This window comes from Stylophora pistillata, chromosome 9 (genome assembly GCF_964205215.1).
Source record: "Stylophora pistillata chromosome 9, jaStyPist1.2, whole genome shotgun sequence".
Lineage (NCBI taxonomy): Eukaryota > Metazoa > Cnidaria > Anthozoa > Scleractinia > Pocilloporidae > Stylophora > Stylophora pistillata.
Window position 1 is genome coordinate 14,813,238 of NC_142527.1, and position 18,155 is coordinate 14,831,392.

General features: G+C 38.1%; 2 protein-coding genes across 3 annotated transcripts in view; one reads left to right on the plus strand and one right to left on the minus strand.

Moving 5' to 3' along the window:
* The window catches only part of LOC111324154 (proton-coupled zinc antiporter SLC30A9, mitochondrial), a 24,182-nt gene continuing 6,027 nt past the window's right edge, over positions 1-18,155 (plus strand). The window contains exons 1-9 of the mRNA XM_022927660.2: positions 1-188; positions 430-603; positions 1,109-1,229; positions 3,596-3,694; positions 4,626-4,717; positions 5,727-5,797; positions 6,021-6,094; positions 16,993-17,095; positions 17,667-17,722. Of these exons, the coding sequence (XP_022783395.1) occupies positions 68-188; positions 430-603; positions 1,109-1,229; positions 3,596-3,694; positions 4,626-4,717; positions 5,727-5,797; positions 6,021-6,094; positions 16,993-17,095; positions 17,667-17,722 (911 nt within the window). The 5' untranslated portion in view covers positions 1-67. The remainder of the gene's footprint in view (positions 189-429; positions 604-1,108; positions 1,230-3,595; positions 3,695-4,625; positions 4,718-5,726; positions 5,798-6,020; positions 6,095-16,992; positions 17,096-17,666; positions 17,723-18,155) is intronic.
* Positions 11,187-15,591, minus strand: LOC111324151 (uncharacterized). Of its 2 annotated transcripts, XM_022927657.2 has the most exons (2): positions 12,241-15,591; positions 11,985-12,163 (listed from the first exon to the last, which is right to left on the minus strand). In XM_022927657.2, the coding sequence occupies exons 1-2, from the start codon at positions 14,528-14,530 to the stop codon at positions 12,126-12,128; spliced, it is 2,328 nt and encodes a 775-aa protein (XP_022783392.2). In that variant the 5' UTR covers positions 14,531-15,591; the 3' UTR covers positions 11,985-12,125. The 2 variants fall into 2 exon arrangements, with proteins under 2 accessions (XP_022783391.2, XP_022783392.2); XM_022927656.2 differs by having other exon boundaries at positions 11,187-15,591.

Sequence of the window (18,155 nt, forward strand, 5' to 3'; positions counted from 1 at the left end):
GGTTCCTAAGTAAAACAGGTACGGTTTTGTTTTGGAAATCATAACTTGGGCATGAAAGCGGGAAGAAATGTCATCAGCGCTGTGGAAATGTTCTCATCTGAGTAGGAGGATAGGATTCATTTTCCAGTGGAAAGATGTTTCTTCCTGGTATAAAGTTGGATTCAATGAGAAGTTGACACCATGCAGAGGTATAGTGACGAGGTCGTGAAATCATGATTTTTCAGCTTCATGTATGATGTAGATTGTTTTGATGTCATTTAGGGTTTATTGGTTTTATTCTTTTAATTGCTGGTTTTATAACTGATACTGACTTTTTTAAAGCCAATAACCATTATGCTATCAGATACTCCCACGACAATCTCGCAAAGTAAGGACGGATCCAGCTAGAGATCTACTTGAGTTTTTCCAATCGATTTTCACATTATACAGAATGCTCTAGGAGACACCGATTACATAGTGGTGTGTTTGTAAGATACTTCACTGGTGAAAGATTTGGACAACTGAGAAGTATTTCAAGTCATGAAGGTGGATCCAATGGAAGCAACGAGGGGACATCGGATGAAAGTGATAAAGAAAAGTCCTCAAGGAAAAAAGCAATCAAAGGTACGCACCACTTAGTGTATGTTTTTGGAGTGGCATTACATCTATTTTCAGACAAGAAGATTATATTTAAAAAGTGAAAAGCAGGTCTTTTCATGATGTTGAGAAGTTGTAAGGTAACATTACCTCAATGAAAATAGAACATGTGCTAGTGAAGGGTTGTTAAGTCTTATAACTCAACTTTTAAATGCCATCTTTGTACACCCCAACGTGATGTAACACTGGTTTTAAAATTTGTATGCTAGCGGATGGTGCTTCTCTATTTTTGAAAATATAAATTTTTGGTTACATTGCTATGTTTAAGTCTAAACAGTAACCCATTGAAACAAGGTACTTTGCATCTTTTTTGCAGAGGTGAGTCAAAGGTCAACTTCAGTGGCCTATAAAGGGGTCATCAATGTATATGCTTGCAAGTTTTTCATGAACTTGAAGGTCTGCACAATCTGTTTTACAAAGAAAGTAATGATTCCCTAGTTTACCTTTTTATCTTTTATTTTGATTCTTGTAGGAGAGCGAGCAAAGAGATTTTTTAAGATGCAACCAACTGATGTCAATTATGATAAAAAATATTATCAAAATACATTTATTTCTGCTACCCGTGCGATGAGTGACTACCTTCTTAAACCAAGGTATGATACAGCATAACATGCCTGTTTGGCTTACAGTTGTCCATGTTGCAGTTGAATTTAATCTTCTTATCGGTTATTTAATCTTGTACCGAGGTGTGATTCTCTTTGTCTTCTGTCTCCATGATTACTCAGTCCCTGGAAATGAAGAATTAACCTTGAATAAACAACAATGTTTTACCTGATATTAAAATCTGACATCAACTCCAAAAGGATAACATGGGAATGTCACTCTGTTAAGTTCTGTTATGTTTTTTTTTTTTTTTCAATCTTTATTGAACCACGGTATTAAAAAATTGTACCGAGTGAAAAATAAAATTTACCTTAGAAAAAAAATTACCTGCAACATATATTAGAGATTCTGCTTGCTCTAATGTTTCGGGAAGACTATTCCACAACACAGCACTACTGAGTAAAAACTATTATGGAGATAATTTGTGCGTGGCTGTGGAATAGTTAACTTGTTTACAGAATCTCAAAGAGTGTATGAAGTAGTGTGAGATTGAGCAATAAATTTCAAACTTAGGTACTCAGGAGAAAGGCCATTGAGAGATTTGAAAACCATTAAGGCTTTTTGGATATTACACTGAGTACTAAAATTTTTCCAGTTTAAATTTTGGAACAGGTGCGTTGCATCTGTGTCATAGCTTGAGAAAGTTAGAGCCCGTGCTGGACGATTTTGGAGTTTTTGGAGTTTTTAAAGTTTGTCTGCTAGTTTTACGCCACAGCCTCCTCAAACAGCATTGCAGTAATCTAAATGCAGCTGAATCAAGGTTTTGTAGATAAGATGTAGTGTTGCTGGGGGAACAAATTGTCTGACTCATTTGATAGCTGCAATACCAAACGCAACCTTTTTAGCCAACTCTCCGATATGACTGCCCCATGTAAGGTTTGCATCAATGAGTACACCCACAGATTTTGACATTGATACCTGGTTTGTGGGAGTACCACTGATGTTCAATACAGGAGAAGCAATTAGAGTGTTTAGCTTTTGTCTCGAGCCGATCAGCATAAATTCAGTATATAGATTTCAGAATTTAGTGTACCTTGTTCAAGTCTCGTTTCATTAATAGAAATAACATCTAAAGGATAATTGGCAAGCAGAGTTCTAAGTTCATTGATATCCTTAGTTAAACTAGTTATGTTAAGAGAAGCCATTTTAAAACCACGTTTAGTAGGCAAAAAATTGTTGGTAAAATCTAGAGGACTATCTTTAGTAACCTTATTGATCACGTGAAGTGGTTTTCTCAGAAGACACGGCAATTCCTTCAAGGAATTCAAATATTTTTAACATAATTAACAAAATCAGAAGAAAATGTCTTGGTTCCGGATAAAGTTAAATGAACGCTGCTCGAATTTAGATGTTTACCAGTAATGTTAGGATGAGAGATTATTTTCCGATCATTTTGTTTGGCAAACACTCTTAGAACGTTATTAATCTAGTTAGCCTTTGAGTTCAAAGCGGGGTCATCAGCTCTTGGTTTTAAGTAATATGTAATTGTTATATGTTGTTATTTTGACCTTAGTCATCAAATGTTTGCTGTGGAATTCAAAGAAGTTAATTGTTTTGTTTTAGCTTCAATAAAAGAGTCTGTGGTGAATCCTGGCCACTAAAATTTTCTTTTGTTGTAATTGGCTTAAAATGGTGGGGAGGCGCAAGATGAGTTTCTCACTCTGTGAGTGACACTTTCTGTACAATGATATGTTATGGAAATTTTTGATTGTGGGTCGATTAATTTTTTAATAGAAGAGAAAAATCGAGTTTCCAGATGGGATTTGAACCCATGACCCTCTGTGATCTAGTTGGATGCTCTAACAACTGAGCTACAGGAGACTCAATGGTGAGCAAGGGTCAATTAGTGGGTATTGACTGGAACCGCATCACGCGGCTACACAGCCAAACATCAGCTAGCGCCTAGAAGCTCACTAACAGCATCACGCCGTCACATTAAAGCATCACATGCATTAAAGCATCACATGTAGCCAACCAGCCTCCAAAGTGAGCATGTAAAGATGAAATAAACAATTTTTAATAGAAGAGAAAAATCGAGTTTCCAGATGGGATTTGAACCCACGACCCTCCGTGATCTTGTCAGATGCTCTAACCACTGAGCTACAGGAGACTATGGTGAGCAAGGGTCAATTAGTGGGTATTGACTGGAACTGCATCACGCGGCTACACAGCCAAACATCAGCTAGCACATAGAAGCTCACTAACAGCATCACGCTTTCACATCTGGAAACTCGATTTTTCTCTTCTATTAAAAATTGTTTATTTCATCTTTACAATTAATTTTTTATTCAAATAAATAGAAATATACCAAATTGTAATGGCAGTGTGGGTGAGGTTTGTTGATTTCTTCCTTCAGTGATTTAGAGGGAGTCAAGACAACAGCAGTGCGAAGTGCTTATAGTGATCCACAACAACCTCCAGATGTTTGTTATTTAAAATCAGATGTGGAAAAAAGGTAAATAATGAACATTTGTCACTGTATTGTGGCAGAAGAGTTGGTTAACTTATTGTAGTCTTTTCTGGTTTGGCTATGGTTACCTTTTCTTTCTAAGTAAAATAATACCTCTTGGTAAGCAGACTGGTCCTCCAGAAGGAATCTAAATTAGAGGTATCCAAGGCATGTATATTCTAATTCGTTAGAGCATCAGTTAGAGAGTAAACAAAACAAACAAAAGCTGTACAAAGGAGTTTTTATGAGACACAGTGTTTACTTAGCAATATTATAACACGACTCGGGCAGTCAGAGGGCCAATAACTAAAATCAACCAATCAAACTGCTCTATTGCCGGTCCAATATTCTCTAAGTATTGGACCGGGCACTGTCCCGATTGGCCCCGAATGATACCACACTTGTGTCCCTTTAAAATTCAGTTGTATAATAAATCTCTTATTAACCAAGCTTGCTTGGGACCGTACTGGAAGAATATCGGCCCTCAGTCTTTTTCGTACAGACCTCGCTGCGCTCAGTCCATACTGTCAAGACCTCGGGCCGATATTCTCCCAGTACAGCCCTCGTGCTTGATTAATAAGATACAATTATTACCTAATGATTAATTTATAATTTCATGAAAAACACCTGGTACAAGAGGACAAGGAGGCTATAAGAATTGGGAAGAAAAAACAGCAAATAGGTAGAAACTTGGGAGAAATTAATGTTTATAATTTTGTTGTTGGGAAACCTTTTTTTTGTATTGATTTTTTAAGAAAATGGCTAAGGTTATGAAGAATCATAAAAGACCAATGAAACAAAACCAAATAAATCCTAAACTTCACCAGTAACATCAGATATTTTTAGTACTTATATTGTGATATTGAAATTGCTTTTAGGTTAATTATCTTTAACATCTTATCTAACAAAGAATTTTCATTCTTATTTAAATATCCAGAGCTTATGAGGTTTGGGGAAGCCCCGAAGCTCTTTCAAGAGAAATCTGGAACAGAAAAAAGGTGTATGAGGAAAGTGAACGTTACAGGAAAGGTACATTAACAACCACATGTGGGCTTATGTACAGTTAAACCATAACTACAAGCCAGTTCCTTGACATGGCCACCTTTTTGCAAAGGCAATAATTAATAAAGTGTGTTCCAAATGCCAACTAAAAGTAACCTCTCAACAACAGTCTGTTGGAAAATAAATAGGGATATGATGTTGCACCCTTTCTTTTCTTTAAGGCTAAACTCTCTACCGTTGCCACATTCTTGTACTCCCCTCCCTCTTTCCTTCCCAGGGTGCTATTGTCAAGAGATTCATTGTATTACATTTATCCAATATTTTATAAACACAGTCAGTTGGCATGATGAAGTGGTATCATGAAGAAGGCAATGTGATGAAATCAAAACTTTCAACCGTGCCTCTGGACGACAGTGGAGAAAATGGTTTATATACGCAAGGATCTTAGTCAACCATGCTTCCGGGCAACTGCAAAGAAAGTTGTTCATATTACAGTTAATGCCTGAAAGGAGTCCTGCTGGGCCCTCAACACCTTTTACAGGCATAAAGAAAGGATTCGCCTAGGAGAAGACTGTTGCACATCTTAAGAACAACTGCAATGCTCTCCACATTTAAAAAAAAGAAAAAAGAAGAAAAAACCTACAGAGTTTCAAAATATAATAAAGGATACCTGAAAAAAGTTCTGGAGAAATATATGGCTGGAGTTATCTACACTGGTAGAGAAGGCTCACTTTAAAACAAGAAAATGGCAGACCAAGCACACAATGGTTGACTAGGATCCTTTAAGTTTCTGCCAACCATTTAGGTTGCTCAATCATGTGGGCATAACTGACTACAATTGAATGAAATTAATTTGTTGTAATTTTTTTTTGTATCAAAATTACCATATTATTACAACAGTATGATTGGTATCATTATAAAGATATATTTTTTTAATAGTGATTATAGTGTTACCAGCAGGAGCTACAACAGCACCATGCAATTCCCAAGTAATGTTACTCAATTGATCCTTAATTAATTTCACTTATTTTTCCAGGTCTAGGAGAACTAATAGGACATCTAAAGAAGTCAATAAGAGACCATTCTAAGAAGAATGAAGAGAACAAGGTCAGTTGATAGGGCTCCAAACTCATCTTTATTCAAAGTGGCCAGTTATGACTAGTTTTGTTCATGGCATCTGAACATAGACAAGGTGTGTTACCATCCCTGCTAATTGCATACTGGTAGTTTGTGTTTGCTAGGAGCTTGCAAAGTATCTCACTCTTGTCTTTGAGAAGACCTCCAATTGCTTACTCAGTATGTTTTTATCACCATTCATTTCACTTTCTAGCACTATGGCGAAAGAATACAGAGAAATATGTTGCTGAAAGGTTCTGCCAAGGTTGTGACGTATGCAATCTGCAGGTACAAAACACTTACACAATTGGAAATTAAACGAGACTTACCTGTAAGTTGAAGTTTGATTGTAACTCTATGAGTCAGCCAGGAGTGTAGGGAGTGGTACTAGAGAGAGTAGTGCAATGCATCAACCAGGCTTTAGAGGGCCACACTGGGGGGGGGGGGGGATATAAACTGCAAATAGGGTGGGCGTACCACTCTCTACACTCTTGGCCGATGACTCATAGAATTACAATCAAACTTCAACTTACAGGTAAGTCTCGTTTAATTTCCAATTCTATTTCATCATCAGCCCAGGTCATGAGGGGACTGGTACAAGATTTTAGAGCAATCATAGAGGCATCATTAGAAGAAATTGTATTTCAAAAAACTATCTAAACATTATATGACCATGGTTTATTAGTTGCCAGCAAGCGCAACACTTGTGTAATACAACATGATAATGTTAACACAACTCATAATAAAAGAAGAGTCAAATTTTACGAAAAAATTTTTTGAGTAAGATCACTTGTTGGTGTCAGCCAAACACAGAATCGGGTCACCAAAATTGAATGCATTGTTGACTGGTTTAAGATAGTAATGTTGGAAAGTAATCTCATTTGACCAACCCACTGAGGTAACAGTGTCTTTGATACAGTGAATATATGAAGTTCATATATTTTGAACTGCGGTATTAAATACGTATGATGCACAATCCTTCGCAGTAGATAGTGCTATTTATGCAATAGCGAAAATCAGACCTGAAAAAAATCAGGCCTGTGCGGGATTCGAACCACTGACCTCTGCGATAATAATAAAAATAATAATAATAATAATCAACTTTATTTAAAGAGGGTAAAACACATAACAGTATAAAACTGACAAACCAGTGGCCCTCTTAAAATATATTACAAATAATTATTGAAAAAGATTAAAAATTAATTAATTATGGAAAAAGATCAAGAGCTAAAAATCTAAAATTACAAAGTTTATAAAAACTATAAAATAAAATGTTCTAATCGTTTATAACTATTCTTAAAAAAATCTAACATGGCTTCTTGAAACATTTGATAGTAGGTTTCATTCTTATGTCCAGTGGTAAGGTATTCCAGAGGTGTGAGGTCGATACTGTGAAAGACCTACCTCCCTCTGACTCTCGTTTGAATCGGGGACAGACGAGGTTTAGTTGTCCATGTCTGCTTGATCTTTCATTTATGTCTGCATTTCTTACGAGCATTTGGGACATATAAGGTGGACAGTCCCCAGACAATCGTTTGTACACCATTCGTGACCTATTTACTTTTGCTTCATGAAAGAATGGAACCCAATCCAATTTCCTAAACAGTTGTACGCTATTCGCTTTAGTGTCAGCTCTGAGAATTACACGTGCCGCGCGTTTCTGAAGTTTAAAGACTTTCTGCAAATTCTCAGCAGAACGAGATGTCCATATGGTTGATGCATAAAGCATTGTCTGCTTGATCATAGCATTATAATAAAGTTTCCTTTGATCAATGGGCAAAAAGCGTCTTATTTTTCGCAGCACAGCAATTCTCTGTGATAACTTTGTGCATAGATTTTCAACATGTTGGTCGAAAGTAAGCTGGCTGTCAATCGTAACACCTAATAGTGCAGCGCTCTACCAATTGAGCTAACAAGCCAACTGGGAGCAGGCCTTTAAGTTGATTCGTAATAAACCCGTGATGATAAATCAGATATAATGAATATATGAAGTTCATATATTTTGAACTGCAGTATTAAATATGTATGATGCACGATCCTTCGCAGTAGATAGTGCTATTTATGCAATATCGAAAATCAGACCTGAAAAAAATCAGGCCTGTATGGGATTGGAACCACTGACCTCTGCGATACTAGTGCAGCGCTCTACCAATTTAGCTAACAAGCCAACTGGGAGCAGGCCTTTAAGTTGATTCGTAATAAACCCGTGATGATAAATCAGTTGCAATGAATATATGAAGTTCATATATTTTGAACTGCGGTATTAAATACGTATGATGCATGATCCTTCGCAGTAGATAGTGCTATTTATGCAATAGCGAAAATGAGACCTGAAAAAAATCAGGCCTGTACGGGATTGGAACCACTGACCTCTGCGATACTAGTGCAGCGCTCTACCAATTGAGCTAACAAGCCAACTGGGAGCAGGCATTTAAGTTGATCCGTAATAAACCCGTGATGATAAATCAGATACAATGAATATATGAAGTTCATATATTTTGAACTGCGGTATTAAATACGTATGATGCACGATCCTTCGCAGTAGATAGCGCTATTTATGCAATAGCGAAAATCAGACCTGAAAAAAATCAGGCCTGTACGAGATTGGAACCACTGACCTCTTCGATACTAGTGCAGCGCTCTACCAATTGAGCTAACAAGCCAACTGGGAGCAGGCCTTTAAGTTGATTCGTAATAAACTCGGGTACTGATTGGTTGTTCCCCCACGCCATGAGGCAGAGATAACTTTGATGGCTTGGTCAGTGAATCCTAGTCCTTTAAGTTGTTGACAGAGAGTAGACAAATAAGAAGAGTCGTGTTTTTGTGAAGAGGATGTACAGTTGTTGGCATTGCTGGTAGTCTCAGTAGATTCTTTGAGGGGAGAAGCTTGACTGGAGGAAGTTTGAGGAGAGATGTCAGTAGAGGGTACCATGCTTGAGTGAGCCAGTCAGGAACCACTACCACACAAGTTGCCTGATCCTGAATGATTTTCTGTAGCACCTGTAAGATACAGCTGAAAGGGGGAAAACAGTAGACCTTTTTAACAGACCATGAAATAGTAAAAGCATTTATTAATGATGCTCCTGGGTCTGGTCTGAATAAGCAAAAAATAGGCAATTGCTTATTTAATCGAGAAGCAAATAAATCAATCTCTGGGCTAAAGTTAAGGGTCTTGAGGGCTTTAGTCAAAATTTCAGGGTTGAGCATCTATTCGGTATCTTGGGAATGGAAATGCCTTGATTCACCATCTGCAATTTCATTGGAGGAACCAGGAATATGGGCAGCTATAAGCCAACAGATGTTGTGTGAAATGCAGAATTCCCAGATCTGAACTACAAGAGAATTATATTCTTCACTATGATATGTACCCATGTTGTTTATTTGAGAAACAGCAGAGGTATTATCAACCATAATTTTAACATGTTTGCCAGAAAAGGAGGAATGGAAACACTGGAGAGCAAAAAATGCTGCAAGTAACTCAAGGTAATTTATGTGATGCCTGCTTTCTGTGGGTAGCCACATCCCACCTGTTGATGTATCATTCATAACTGCACCCCACCCTTGGAGAGATACATCTGAATACAAAGTTACCTCTACTGGGGGACAACATATGGTATTAAAACTGCTCTCAAGGTTACATAACCACCAGTGTAGTTCAGAAATTCCTTTGTGGGAGATGCACATTTTCTCCTCAAAACTCCCCTTGGCTAATTTTAGAGCAGCAACATTGTCCATTTCTAAATTTCTGTAATACAGGGCTCCATATTTGATACCTGGTAAACTGGAAATTAGGTGACCAATAACTTTGGCCACACCCCAGATATTGACAGAGAAAGGGTTGTTAAGGAGACAAACCAAATGTGTCTTTATCTTAGTTATCTTGTCTCTAGTGAGACTAATAGTCATTTGGATAGAATCAATGATAAAACCCAGAAAAACAAGGTGCTGTTGTAGAACTATCACTGATTTCTCTGGATGTATGACAAGTCCAAGGCTTTCAAACAGTCTGATGGTAGCGATTACATTGGCTATGCACTTCTGCTGGGTTTTGCGTTGCAGATATAGATCATCAATATACCCACATATGATATGACCACATTGTCTCAAAAAAGCTAACGGGGGTTTCATCATCTTATTGAACATTCTTGGGGAGATGCACAAACCATTTGGGAAGGCCACATTGTCTCAAAAAAGCTAACGGGGGTTTCATCATCTTAGTGAACATTCTTGGGCAGATGCACAGACCATTTGGGAAGGCTGTGTACTTGTATAGGGTGCCCTTGTAGGAGAATTTTAAAAGTTTTTGGAAATCAGGATGGATCTTAACACAATAATATGCATCTTTTACGTCCAAACTGGCCATCCAGCAATTTGGTGTGACAAGTTTCAAAATGGTATGGATGGAATCCATTTTAAAATGTGAGTTTTCAACAAAACAATTCAACTTTCTTAAATTGTAGACAAGTCTCCCATTACCATCTTTCTTAGGAACTGAGAATATAGGAGATATAATTTCCCCTAACTCATGATGACATTGGACTATAACTTCCTTTTCTTTTAATGAGGAAATTTCTGCCTCAACAAGGGCAATGTGGTCTTTACAGATTGAATTGGGAGGATATTATTGCTGAAAAGGATGGGAAGAAAACTCAAGTGTTTGGCCTTCAATTGTATGCAAAATATGAGGATCTGATGTCAATTGCATCCATTTCTCATAAAATAAGGATACCTGGCCAGCTCTAAAGGACTTTACTTGCAGCCTAAGATAAAGTAACAGATGATCCCTATCATACCTTGGAAAATTCCTTGCCTGAGTTGTTAAATCCTCTAAGTCTTTGTGAACTTTCTCTTGAAGGGGGTCGAGCCCTGAGTTGGTTTTGATCTGGGAGGATTGAAAATCCTCCCTCTGTTCACTAAAAAAGGCTTCTGCTGATATCTGTTATTGTCTTGATTAGGATGGCCAGTATTTTGCTTGTACTATCTGGCATCAAAACTGTTTTTGGTCATGACCTTACTAGTAGTTCTCAATTCTTGAAGTGTTTTAGGTAAATCATCCCCAAACAGGAGTTTCCCTGGTTTTGTGTTTCTAGCACATGCTGGACGAAAATCCTGATGTGAGAAAGGTTTTAAAGCATCCCTTCTTTTGTATGACAGTTCTGTACAAACATGACCTAGCATGGCAACAGAATCCTAGCTGGAGATGGTTTTCTTTTCTCTGTGTTCGAGAAGTTTATCAGTTGTGCATATAATAGCACTAGATACCTTAACAAGTGTGTCTTGTAATGCTGAAGTTCGGATATCTGAGATCAGTAGCACAATAAGCATGTACAATTGTGTAACATGCATCAAAAATGCAAAATTTCTACAAGTTTCTCCAAAGTCATGTTAACACTTTAATTTGCACAGTAAAAAATAAAATAATAAACAGTAAAAAAATAAATAATTATGGTTTACTTGGTTTTAGCTCTCTAGTCCGCATTTTTAGTTATACCCATAATGCCTTGCGGCCTCTTAATTTTGTAAATATCTAGTAATCTGCCCAAATTCATATTAACACTCCATAATTATCTCAGCAAATCGTTATTACTAGCAAACGATCATATAATTGAAAGTTTTTTGGCCAAGTCAGCATGTTTAGTTTTTTACCCATAATGCATTGCGACCTGTAAAATTGGGTAAAATATCTAGTAGTTTGTCCAAATTCATCTTAACTCTTTATAATTATCACAGCAAATCATCATTACTAGCAAACGATCATATAATCAATTTGTTTTTGCCAAGTCAGCAATTTTAGTTTTTACCCAGAATGCAGTGCGCATCCTAGAACTAGCACATTTTACACACTTTTGGATGACATATTGTACATTTTGAAATATCCTCATCAAAACAAAACTGATAATCAGTTAGTGTCCATCAAACAACTGTTAATTAATGTTACAGTGAAGCAATGATGTCTTCATGGACATCCCAGGCAACTTGAAAAACTTTTTTTCGACCTCTGCCCCTCTCTATCAGCTCTGAACAAACGTAACGAACAGTGCCAGGAAACACGACAGCGACCTTCTTTTGATCAAGCTTGTACGTCATGTCAATCAGATTGTCCCTTATAAAGAAATGTCCTTTAAGAACGGAACTCCCAGCAGGAAATGCACACCCATAATCATCAGTGACATCTTCTCTCAGTATAACAGGGCCTTCACTGGTAACTTTCAGCAGGTAATAATCATAAGAATCATCTTCGTCCGCTGCAATGGCAATGATGCTGTCTTTGCCAACTAGATCAGCAACATGGAGGTGAACAGGCTCAGCCACTGGAGTTTCACTTTGGGCTCGTGTGGTAGCCGCAGATGCCTCCCTCTGTAAGATAATCTCCTGTAAGTCATCAACCAGTTCCTTGTTCTGGCAGTCATCGAAGTTGTCAAAGAGACACTCACCACAGTAACAGGATCGTTTCCTCACTAGGACCTTGCATTGCTCTGGGGTGGTAACTATGGAGTGCAATTTTCGGATGCCCTTAACAGTTTCAAACTTGCGTCCTTCTCGATTACGTAAAATTGCATCAGGACCCTGAGATGGAACATAAAAAAAAATTCTTCTGTTTAGGCTGACTGATTTGGATCGAGATGGAAATGATGACTGCGCAGGTTTGGAGAAATGACTTGTTAGATGGTCACACAGATCTTTGGCATTGGTTATGCTTGCTGTTCCACGTACTACTGCAAGACTGGCCTGTTGTTTTACATGGGAACCAGCAGCATCTTGCTCGCCTTTCGCATGGGATGTTTCAAAGAAATTTCTTTGAATTGTGAACCCAAAGTCGGCAAGTGAACAAGACAAATCCCCAATGCAGTGCCTCGACTTGTACTGTGCTGCACAGCCATCAGTAAACTCGTGCAGTTTGGTGATGTTCAGCTGCAGGTCATCAGTGAGATACTTTGCCACTAGCAACTGGGCGTGGTGCACAGAATCAAAGTCCTGTCCTGGATCATCACTGATCACAAAGATGTGTTCCTTGATGATGATGGGTTCTTCAGCAGTGCTTTCTTTTTCATCACATGCAGATGCATGTCGAAACAGGACAGTGATGTGAAGACTTGCCTTGTTCACGTCGAAATACTGCGATTGGATTTCATTCTGCCCTCTGCAAGAGTAGCTCTCTGAGTAGTCGTGGATGCAGACGACATGTCCAAGAGGCAAGGTTTCTAGTAGTTCATCAAGCTGCTTTCTCTGCCAAATAGCCATGAACTGGTGGTAGGGGTAGTCCTCCAGCAGCTTAATGAAATACTGGAAAAGTTCCTTGGGACATGTTTCCTTCTGCACCAGCGCAATTTTCTTTTGTGGCTCTCCAGAAGCTGTCACCTTCCCAGTGAGGACATAATCAAAGCGCTTCCACTTGGTTGTGCCTTCCTCAGACTGCTCCTCTGGAAGAAGCTTAAAGAGGTGTGTGCCACATTCTTCACACGATCGATTGATGCAGCAAAGCCTGTGGAAGTCGCTACCCTCAGGTTTAGGACATAGTGACATTTCCACAGCTTCATTTAAAGAGACCAATGGTATATCAAGGGTAGGATTTTCATTCAGTGCACTTTTTCGAAACTTGAGACATTCATTGAATACAATCCGTGCTTCCTCATGTTTGCGACATAAACAAGACCTTCTGTCACGCTCCTTTGCCCCTTTAACAAAATATGGCTTTAGGCCCTCAAATTTTCTTTGAGAGATTTTAACATCGGGGTTGGCTGCACGAAAATTAAAGTAGACTTCACTTTGAGTCTGCTCCAGCACATGTTTGGGGTGCTCAATGTATAGTTTTGGGCCAATTCGTTTCCTGATGATATCCTTCTTGTCTCCTGTTGGTCTACTAGCCTCAAAAGTCCAATACAGGCAGACAGAGTTTTTCACTTCCTCAGAAAGTGCATCCACTCTGGGTTTCCTCTTCGTAAGTAGCCAACTCGGTTCATCTCCCTTAAGGACCTCACACCTGCGCTTTATTCCACGACTAACTGAACGTCTATCTAGAGAAACAAGCTTTGAAACAGTTGAAGTTAGCCTCTTTTCTTTCACTGTTTCTCCAAACGCGAGTGATTTGATTGCCCCAAATGCAGAGCGGCTTTCATTTTTATTGTTGCGCTTCAAATGCTTAATTCCACTAGTTAAGTCAGTCGTGATGGCTCTCAAAGCTTCCATTTCTTTTTCTTCTTCTGGTGATTTTATCAGACCTTTTTTCTCCAGTGCCTTTCTTGTTTGTGGACTTCGGACAAGCTTTTCTACAACTTCTAATTTTTTATTTGGTGTTGCCGGAAGCACTTTTCTTGTTTTGTCCACTGCTCGCTTTTTTGCCATCCGACTTTTGAACACGGCCATGTCCGGAGTTTCAACAGGATATGTTTCGTCTGTTTCAACTACCATTTCAGCAGCCTTTTTCTTATCCCGGTATTTCTTTGACCTTTCTCTGCTTTGGGCTCTCTTTTTTTCTACTTCCTCTGCTTTGTTTTGTCGAAATTTGCGAACTCTAGCTGTGCTTTTTCCATTCCCGTCTTTTGTAATTTTCCGCGATTGAGCACGTGTTTTCGAGGCCGTGGCTTTTTGTTGCTTTCTTCCCACAGCTTTCTGTATTAGCTCCTTTCTGTTTTTTTCGTAGTGGGCTTTTTTGATAGCTTTTTTCTTCTCCTTTTTTTCTTCTCTCCACCTTCTCATTAGTTCTGCTTTATTCTCACGCTCCATTGAAAATCGTCTCGCGTAAACTCACCTGGCGACCCGAGGGACATGCTTTGAAAAACACTTGTTCTTCTGCACGTGTCACGGCTATTTTCGGAGTTATTACATAACAAAAAGTTTCTGGAACCTTCTCGGGAGGTTACCAAGGCCCCATGTTGTTGTTTTCACGAAGGAATCGTTCAAAGTCATGGCGAAGTTTTCACGCTTTTTCGCTGCCTTTCGGTCCTTTCGCGCGAGAAAATCCTACATGTAATATGAAATTCATGAAGAAGCGTTTCATAAGGCTTGGGATTTCGAAAAACTCTTCTTGTGAGCTACCTACTTTATATTTTAACGTGGAAATGCTCGTGAACATTCGTTTTGAGATGAGAATCAAATGTGGCGGCAATCGGAAGGTTTCGGATGCATTCCGCGCATTTGGGAAGACGTTGACTTTGTGTGTTGTTTTGAATGGCGCATCAAATCATAGAGCGTTTCAAACGGCTTGGGATTCAGTCTTTTTCTTACTGCGTTGGAGCGAATGGCCCTAGATTGTTCATATTTTCAGGAAAGAGTCCTTAGAAAGTGAGAATGCCGTCAGGGTTACTATTTTTATTGATCGCCTCATTTTGTAACTTGTCTGGGAACCGAAATTTCAACTGCAGAAGCTGAGAGCAGTATCGTGACGCCATAACTATGAGGTACTTTTTTAGAATTTTAACCATACAGATCCTAGTTTTAGAAAATTTTAGTTATTAGGTTGAAAGTACGTTTGGTCTTTGTAATTATAAGATTTTTTTCAAAACAGAAATGCGTGTTTTGATATAGATATTCATAATCAAACAACGTTCCATCTGTGTAAATGTTACGCGTGACGGCCATATTTTTAATCAATTTTGTAGAACAAAAATTTCATAAAAAATAAGAGTGCAGTGAATTTTCACGAAACTTTGCGTATTTATTGACAAACATGTTACCTTTATTGGTGTGAAATCTTACAAACGTACCACTCATAATAAAGAAGATATTTGGGAAAACGTTTGTGTCACTCTGATTGTTCACGTGTATTGTGCTACTGATCTGAGCGTTTGGCATTTGTGGACAGTTTGCTCCATATTTCCTCATTTACTCTGGGAACAAGCACATTGTCACAATTACTCGGAGTCTTATATTTCTGGAGAATTTCTTTTCTCTTCTCCACGGAATACTCTGCATTAAATTTTCCATTTACTAAGTCAGCAAGACCACTTGCAATTGGTGGACCTGTGTCCTCTGAACAACTCAGAAAGGAACTGATTTCAGACAACAAATTAGCGTTGTGAGAGTCTCCATCCGACATATCCCCAAGGACGATATCCTCTCTTTCATCGATATCATCTCCAAATAAACTTAAGGCATCTGCCTCACTTGCATCATGTTGATGCAGCATATTTGCTTTCTCTGAAGCATTGCTTTCATCCTTGTCTGCGAATATTATGTTAGCTTTCTATGAAGCCGTACCAGATTTCCTTCGTTTAGATGTTATGATGGCATCGTTAGGGGATGACCGTTCTTGCTTACGAGTTCTTGTAGCAAGTTGTTCCCTGAATCGATGCTAGCTTTCATACTATTTAATGCAGCAATGAGTGCACTAGACTATTGGTCACTTAGCTTTTCTGTGGCACAATCATCATCGTTGTTGGCAGCCATGTTCTTTTTGAGAAAAAATGCGGGAAACACAAGATGGCACAAAAAACCAATTCAAGACGGTACAAGGGCAAAAATATTACCTCTCTAGGACTCCTGTAAATCCGAGAAAGGAAACAAGGAATTCAGACGTTATAATGATACCACAAACTGCGCTAATAAATCGAATAACACATGGAGGGAAAAACCTCTTTGCCTGTTCAGTGCTAAAGCACGACACAACTGGTTGATGCATTGCGCTACTCTTGTACCAGTCCCTCACGACCTAGGCTGATGATGAAATAGACTTGTAATTTCTAGCTTAGCTTGAGTTATCACTCTTGTCCAATGCCTGGATTGGAGTGAAACAACAATTGGTATGAGACTGTTTTAATGGTGGAGTTAGGGTCACATATAATTTTCGTCCTGTTTTTCTCTTTCTTATATTTAGCCTGGAATTTTGAATAACTAATGTCTGTGCCATTATTTGAGATGGTTTATATTGATCCTTCTCATTTAAAATGCACCCTGTTTAAGCTGGAAAAGTTATGCTCAAGAAAAATCAACTTTTAGATGTATTTATTATCACAAGTCTAACTTAACATCCTTTAAACGAAATGTCTTGCTATAACCTCCACAGTAAATTTCAGAGCATTATTTTCACTGCCACAATGAAAGGACAGGGCCTTTCATTGCTAATGTGGGGCTCTGTTGATGAGCCAAGTTTGCATATGGTGCACAGTGCTAATGGGCAACTTATTATGTATAAGAAACCTATTGCAATGGACAGATCAGTATTGTTTGTTGATGTTTTTTATTAATAGTAACCTAGCAGTGATGCTGTTTAAGTTTGGTGCATATCTGCACAGTGGATCAGCAACAATGTTATCTGAATCCATACATTCATTGGCTGACATGTTGAACCAGGTATGGTAACTGACTGTATATGAACTAATCAAAATGTATTTATGTTTAACTGTGAGCTGCAATCCATGTGGAGATACTGAGACACTGTTTTGAAGATGGCTAATATAATCAAACAAGTAGAAATTTCTAAGCGAAAAATAAGAAGTTAATCATGAAAAAAAATGTATACAATAATGCATTGAACTTGTTTCCCTCGTCTTCACAATAAATGCAAAAAAAAATTAAAGTTTTTCTGATGTTAGTTGTTAAAATGGTTATGGTATTATGTATGTATTAAATATTGTATGCCAAGTTTGTCTGTCATGTTTTCTTGCTTCTTTGTCATGTTCTTGTTCTCTACATGCAGAACTCAGCATTTCAAATCTTGCCTCAGTTGTGTGGTTTTGTTGTCAAAGTTGAAGTAGGAAATAAAATAATTTTGTTTTTTGGCACAGAATTTTGTAAGTCTTCTAACCATTGTTATTAGGAAAATACAACCTGTATTTTATGATGAAATTTTAGGATGTTATGAGTTATTGTAATGAGGCTTATTCATTGAGTGAGGCAGTTTTTTTGTTTTGTTCATTGAAAGTGTTTGTTAGCTGTTGGAATCATGCAGTCAATCAAGAAACCTTCTCCAGATCATCCGTAAGTACAATGTAATAAATACTTCCTTGTAAACACAACTCTGATAAACACAAACATAACTCTGATCTACAGTTTGATGGAGGATTTTTGCCCTGTACTTTATCAGATAATTACATAATCTTGAAGCAGTTATTGGGGGGCACATAGCTTAATGGGAGAGCAGGTGGAATGCCTCAAGCCATATTCTCCTGCCAGTTTCAAATTAATTTTAGGTAGCTCTTTGTACCAAATCTAAGTCAGCCATCAGCTGTGTTTTGTATCCAAGTTTAAGCTTAAATGCTTCATAAAAGTGAAATTAACAAACCCTGAGTTTTGTTTTAACTTTTAAACCTTATAGAATGTGGTTATCATCATTCTTAGTGTAATTAACAAGTTGAGTTGGCCTACCTTTTTGGTTAGTAACTTCTTGCCTGTGTTACAAGGTGTGGTCAAG

What these genes read in the sequence shown, in the direction of transcription:
- LOC111324151 (XM_022927656.2), bottom strand. Translation starts at nt 14,530, where the DNA reads ATGGAGCGTGAGAATAAAGCAGAACTAATGAGAAGGTGGAGAGAAGAA.